Consider the following 6,944-nt stretch of genomic DNA (forward strand, 5'->3'; position numbering starts at 1 on the left):
CAAAGTTGTTCAAACCTGGGAAAAGTGACAGAAATAATTCCATTTTGGGAACTGCAAATGGCCATGCCCAACCGATGCTCCACACAACATATGGAGACATGGCAGCCCCTGGCCTTGCACCACCCAGCCCAGAGATTTCCTCATCTCTCCACGATGCCGACCTGCAAAGGGTATGGTAGATAAAAGGCATCTCTTTAACAGTCCTTTCCTTTTCCTCCTTCCCCCAGTGCCACTGATCTGTGCCTCCACCTCAGCTCTGTGCTGCCATGGCCACGCTAGAGACACTGCCCGTTCTGCGTGACCCAACCTACCCTAGCCCGGAGAACTTCCACGGTTTTGCTCGCCGGCCATCCCAACCCACCTCCCAGAGCACCATGGGGAGCGTGGGCAGCGGAGTTGCCAACGACCAAGAGTTCGCCATGAAGAGCGTGGGGACCCGGACGCAGTGCAGCGGCCGGCAGACGGAGGGGGCTCGCAATGGGTACTCCACGCGGGAGATCTCCAACCGCTACTCCGGTGAGGAGAAGACGTACAAGTCAGAGAAGGTCTCCAACTCCCTCTACATCAACGGTGACATGCGCAAGAGCGATAAGGTGAAGATAGACATCTGTGGGAACGTGACAACCAACAATGAGAAGAACATGCCGCCTCCTCCCCAGTACCGAGAGCCCAGTAACCCACCAAAGATATTGCCAATCTCCGGCAAACTAGACCAGGTGAGAATCCCCACCTCCTGGAGCAGTGCAATGACCGTGGCATATCTCTAAAAACACAGACCAGGGAGCTTTGGGCTACAGTGCCATCCTGACAGATAGCTTAATTCTTACTATGTAGATGGCATCATTTTTACGTACAGATAATATAATTCCTATTACTTTCAGGGGGTTGAGCAAAGGGGAATGTTAGTTCTTGAGGAACCCAAGAGCACGATAACAAATCTTCCACAGCTAAGTTTCCAGCTCATTTAAACCTCTGTTTAAGTCACTGGCTGCTCCAACCTACCCGAGATGCTGTGCCTACCACCCTATTGACAGGGGAGGGACCTTGATTTTGGTAGGTCCAGCATCTGAGTCACACTCTTACGTTTTGTGCCATTTACAGGCAATCTCCAACACCCCTCTACCACCAAAAGGTGTTGTTTGAAAGCAGCTACGATCATCTGTTCAAAATTCCAGTGCCTCTTGTGAGGGACCAGTTGACGAGGCTTGAAACCTATCCCTGCAACCTCTGCCGTCCATCCAAGCACAGTCCTCGTGGCTCATATTGGCGTCAGGGAGCAAACATCTCCCAGCTGCAGAGAAGCAGAGCCCCAGAGCCAGCGGTGTTTTACATCACCTGCTGCTCTGCTCCAGCGACTCCCATAATTTGCGCCCGGGGATGTTGCTGCCTTGTGCGGTATTATTTCTGCAGCATTTGGTGGCCTTGTCTCTTGGGTTGTTAATCCACCAGCCCCTGTAGTCCATCTCAGCTCCACATGCCAGGTGCCAGGTTTTTGGTCTCCAATGCTGCCTGCTCACCAGGGCTCATTCTGTTTCTCCTGGAAGGTGTTTTCAAAACATCTTTGCTAATAGAAGGTGGCTTCCTCTGGGTTAATTTTTGCCTGAAGCCCAACCTGACGTGCAATAGGGGAAATTTCCTCATTTTGACAAAAATGTTGTTTCTGTAGGTACATTTACAAGGCGAGGAACGTGTAAGGTTTTAAATCTAAATCCTTTACAGCAACGGTCCACTCTCCCCCCAGCATTCATTGCTTATGGCCACAGGAAACACAAATGTTCACATGAAGAGCAGCTTCAGTGTGTTCCTCACCCAGTGTCCTGCTGGGGTCGCAGTCCCTACCTATTCTTGTCGGAGCATAAGCAGGACATGATGTCCACACAGGAGAGAGATGACTGCTGGCAGTAAGGAAACATGATGCTCCTGGGGCAAATCGGCTTCTAATGCAAGGGTTCAATCCAGTTTTCAGCAAAAGGGCAACGCACCCTCAATGCTAGAAGTCCTTTAAAATATAATGTGCCAAAGAGTTGTTTTGCTCAGGTCTGGTAGGCAGGTGGCAGCCCTCCTTCTTGCAAAGAGCACTCAGAGAACCCAAGGAGTATTCTATGGGAAAATCATGCAGATTTGGGGTGAGTCAAGATTTTTTTTAAGCTGGGATGAGGGAAGACAAAGCAAGTGACAACAGGTCTTCCACGTTAAATCCCAAACAGCCCAAGGTGTAATAACGCTGAGAAATATGGAGCTAGCCCAAGACGTCTGAGCTCCATCAGCCCCATCCTGTGCTGATGTGTCTCTTGTGTGTGTTGTTACCAAGCTTCCTGCTGTGTTTGATGCGTGGTCCTTTTTCCTTTTGCAGAGCAATGAGCCCTTAGTTAGACCTTCAGCCTTTAAACCAGTAGTTCCTAAAAACTTCCATTCCATGCAGAACCTCTGCCCGCCGCAGAGCAACGGGGTGACAGAGAACAGAAAGAGCTTGAACCATGCCAACAGCAATAGCCCGTCCGCGCCCAAAAGTGGACTCGACAAGAGCAGCCTTAACAGGACTACAAACCAAGTGGGGGGCCTTTCGGATTCGGGCCGTAACTCGTTAACGAGCCTGCCCACGTACGGGACAGGCTACAGCCAGCACGGGGGGCCAATGAGCGCCTCCACGAGCCACATCAACCGCATCGGTACGACCTACGTGGAAAAGAACATCGTGGGCTACAATGGGATATCTACCTCAGACAGCGGGCGGTCTTCGAGCAAGAGCACCTCTTCGTTCAACAGACTGAACCATCTCAACGAAACGATGCCTTTCCACTCGCCTTCAACGGATGACATCATCCAAGACCTGGAAGACCGGCTGTGGGAGAAGGAGCAGGAGGTCCTCCAGATGCGCAGGAACTTGGACAAAAGCGAGGCGGCCATCTTCCAAGTGTTCGAGGAGAAGCAGAAGATCTGGGAGAGGGAAATGGAGGACCTGAGGCAAAACTATGCCAACAAATTGCAACAAGTCTCCAAAAAGGCTCAGCGGGCTCAGCAGGCTCTGCAGCTCCAAATCTTCAAGCTCCAGCAGGAGAAAAAAAAACTCCAAGATGATATGGGAGAACTCCTCCAGCAACGAGAGGAGCTAGAGAAGAAATTTGTGGCTTTCAAGAAGGAGCAGGCTGAGTTTCTCCCAAAGATTGAAGAGACCAAGTGGGAGGTAAGCGCCTAATTGTAGCAGACCTTGAGTGAGGTTTTCACTGAGGGCTCTGGTAATGCAAAATACGTCTCATTTGCCCTAGTTAGACCCAACAGTAATGGCTATGGGTTGGTGGCCTCCAGGTAATAGATGACACTTCAGGAACCTCTTCCTTTGACCCCCAAGCCTGTATTTTCAATTAAATTAAAATGAGCACTTTTTTTTGTGTGCACACTTCCTCTACTGGTTAATAATTTGGCTTCAGTCTGGCCACTCCAACCTGTGACATTTGAATCCAATTTCAATGAATACAGATCTCTCCATACAGGTATTTGTGCTACCAAAATGAGTTTAAGTCGAATTTAATTAAATTCTTCTAATATCTACATTTGGGCAAACCTTGAAACCACTTTTCAAATATTTGATTTTTTTTTTATTTAAGATATAAAGCAAGTGAGCTAAGAATGATATCGATAGCCAAGTTTACCTCATGCTGGTTTCAGTTATAATAAGTTTATCTATCTTAAAAGGCTGAAAGGCAAATTCCTGTTCTCCTTTTGAGTCTTACATATTTTTCTCTACTGTTTCTATTTTTAGAACATTTTATCAAAGTCTGTTTGTGTAGCCAGTGCTAACATTATTTTTTTTTTCAGCTTGAACATGTGAAGAATTTTAATCCTTCCATGGACTGGCTAGAAACTTTAAATTCATTAAGAGCGGAGAGGCAAAATGTAGCTCTAGAATCAAGGAGACCCAATTCTGCTAATCCTGATGGAAAGTCAATGAAGCTGGGATTAATTAGGCTCTGAAATGTGCTATTTGCAGCTGTTCAGCAGAGCTTATTAGAGGCTCACTGTAAAATCTCTGCAAGTTACAGCCCAGAACAAGCAGGCTGCATTGTCCCACACCATGATTCCTTTGGCCAGCTGCTCTGCCCAGCTCTTTTGTGTCTTCCAACAAGTTAGGTCTGGAATGTTCCCTGATTTTGCACCAGTAAAACTGCAGATGGGCTTTTGATTGTTTGCTTCACTGCTGGAGTTCTGTCTGCAACAGCTAATCCATCGATGTAAAGATAGGGATTCAGCTTGTGGATCAAGACACCTAAAATCTGTAGACATCGACACTTGTTGACTTGCTGTCCGGGCTCCATGGGCTCTATTGCCCAGGTCTCCACAGCACACAAGTGTTCAAATCTGTAGGTTGATTCCTATCCAAGCCGTTCTTCATCATGTACTTCTCTGCCTTTTGGGAAGACCTAGCCCACGGAGAGCACTTCCAGTAAATTGTGCAGTTTTCTAGCTAGGCATTAACTAAACCACTTTAACTACAGCTAAACCAGCATGGTATCATTCTGCATCTGCTGCAGACAAGCGCTGGTGTAGATGTGGGTACTCACAGAGTCAGGTCTGCGTGGGGAACCACCACGGCTGTCAGCTCCAGGGAAGGTGCTCCAGGTGCTTCAGGAGGACAGGAGGTGGCTACCAAGTCTATTTTTAATTATGCCTGTCCTCTCTGATCATTGATGGCACCTTGATGCTGCTCCCCAGCCCAGACTCCTGCCAGGACAGGTAGGGACTGGTCGTCTCTGTAACCACCCACAGTACACAGACCAGATCTGCCAGTGCAAAGCCCTGAAAACCATGGAGTTCATGGGAAAATGAGGGTTTGGTCATCTTTGTGGTTCACTTCCAATAGTCACAGCTATTCATGCAACCTTTGGTGGACCACACAGGTGCAGAGGGGTGTCATATTGAATGGTGACACCTACATAAAGCAAATGCACACTGCAGCAAGGGTATTTCCACCGGGTTGGTGTACCCTACAACGTGGGTGAGACCTGAGCCCGTCAGGATGAAACTGGAAACGCCAGTGCCCAAAGACCATGGGTGGTAGTCCCATTTCAGCAAGGGTGGGCTGGAAGGTGGGCTCTCTCCTCGATCTTTGGTAAAGGGGCTGTCACTCTTCAAAAGAATTAAATAGCTACCAATCCCTGGGCTGTCCCCAGTGAAGGGAACCCTAAAATTTAGTCAGTTGGGGTCTTTGGGAGACTTTGGGAAGGAAAGCATCATAGGACAAGTTAGTAATATTGACTGTCTCTGTGTCCTGTCCTACAGGGAGAGCCTGCGTGGTTTCTGGGTCTGAGATGTTTCTGTCTCAGGCTTGTAAAAGGTCCAAATCCCACTGAGGTCAGTGGGAAAACTCCTGCTGAGAGCAGAGGGTTTGGAATCAAGCACTGCAGGCTTGTGGTTGGTGAGTCAGATGAATGCAGGGAGGGAATTGTTGGTGTCCGCTCACCACCGGTGAGGACCCACAGCACTTTGCTGTTCGGTCAGCTCCAGCTGGGAACAGCATCAGGACCCTGAGAGCCAGGAAGAAACACCAAATCTCCCGCAAAAATGTGGGGACAGGTCTTTGGGATAGTCTGGGTCCTGGTGAAGGCTGGGACTCGGTCCTTGAGCAGCGTTGCTGGCTGTCCCCTCCGTTACCAGAGCCTCCTGCCAACACGAGGCTGTGCAGATGTTTCATGGGCAGCATTGGGGACAAGCAGCAGTGGCGGCTCCTCGCTGCCTTCCTCCTGCCTCACGGATGCTGGAGGGGTTCAAGGCCAGGCTGGATGAGGCTTTGAGCAACCTGGGCTGGTGGGAGGTGTCCCTGCCCATGGCAGGGGGTGGAACTGGATGATCTTGAAGGTCCCTTCCAACCCAAACCATTCCATGATTCTGTGATTCTATGCTCTCCCTACAGGTGTGCCAGAAGGCGGGTGAGATCTCTCTGCTCAAGCAGCAGCTGAAGGACTCCCAAGCCGATGTCTCCCAGAAGCTGAACGAGATTGTGGGACTGCGGACCCAGCTCAAGGAAGGTAAGAACTTCCTAAGGGAGAAGGAGGAGCAGATCCTCACCCTGAAGGACTCCTACAGTTCCAAGAGCGTCAACCTGGAGATCTGCGAGAGCGAGCTGCAGCGGAAGATGAGCGAGGTCCAGGTGCTGAGGGAAAAACTGAACCACTGTGAGCTGGAGGTCTCTGGCCTGAAGAGGACACTTGCCAGCATGGGACCTCCAGGACCTTTTGGTGGGGACCTTGGTGAGAAGCTGCGGGACCCGCTGGCCTGTGAGAGCGATGAAGCCAAGATGCAGCGGCAGAGCGAGGACAGCGTCAACACACTGCGGAAGGAGGTGGAGCGGCTCCAGACGGAGCTGAAGCTGGAGCGGCAGCAGCGGGAGCAGCAGGTGATGGACTTCGAGGAGGAGCGGCGGACGTGGCAAGAGGAGAAGGAGAAAGTCATCAAGTACCAGAAGCAGCTGCAACTGAATTACGTGGAGATGTACCAGAAGAACCAGCTCTTGGAGCATAAGGTGAATGAGATGAACACGAAGGCCACCAGCCCCCTGCACACCGAGGAGAAAAAACCATGGACTCCCTCCAGACTCGAGCGAATAGAGTCCACCGAGATCTGAGGTGGGACCAAGACAATACAACGTTATTTTTTTTATTGCTGTGCATGTACTACCTACTCAAGCCAGTGATCTTCGAAGGATTATTTGCTACTGTAGGAGCGGTGTGAGTCTGCTTGCGCCAAGCTCCATCACCCTTACTCTTTAATTCTGTGCTCTGTAGGTAAAATAACTGTGGATGTGCGTTGTTTTTCTATCGATAATGCGACATCTCTTTTGGTTTTTTTCCCAGTACAGCTGGTGAGGGTCAATTGGCTCTTTTGTAATCTGCCGTGACTGTTACTTCACTAGAGGCTGCCACCCCCTCTCCTACAATTCACCGCCCTTC

The 6,944-nt window shown here is 49.9% G+C and overlaps 1 protein-coding gene across 1 annotated transcript; it reads left to right on the forward strand.

Moving 5' to 3' along the window:
- The first annotated feature begins 266 nt into the window (after window positions 1-266).
- On the forward strand, window positions 267-6,619 carry LOC104463871 (leucine zipper putative tumor suppressor 3). Its single transcript, XM_010076380.1, has 3 exons — window positions 267-716; window positions 2,354-3,184; window positions 5,909-6,619. Exons 1-3 carry the CDS (start codon window positions 267-269, stop codon window positions 6,617-6,619), a joined length of 1,992 nt encoding a protein of 663 aa, XP_010074682.1.
- Window positions 6,620-6,944: the final 325 nt, after the last annotated feature.

Source organism: Pterocles gutturalis, unplaced genomic scaffold, assembly GCF_000699245.1.
Source record: "Pterocles gutturalis isolate BGI_N339 unplaced genomic scaffold, ASM69924v1 scaffold24423, whole genome shotgun sequence".
In the NCBI taxonomy this organism is placed as follows: Eukaryota; Metazoa; Chordata; class Aves; order Pterocliformes; family Pteroclidae; genus Pterocles; species Pterocles gutturalis.

Bases quoted from the DNA above. Each gene is read 5' to 3' on its own strand.
- LOC104463871 (XM_010076380.1), top strand. From the start codon at position 267: ATGGCCACGCTAGAGACACTGCCCGTTCTGCGTGACCCAACCTACCCT. The intron at 717-2,353 runs GTGAGAATCCCC...TTCCTTTTGCAG, and splicing joins TCTCCGGCAAACTAGACCAG to AGCAATGAGCCCTTAGTTAG. The intron at 3,185-5,908 runs GTAAGCGCCTAA...CTCTCCCTACAG, and splicing joins TTGAAGAGACCAAGTGGGAG to GTGTGCCAGAAGGCGGGTGA.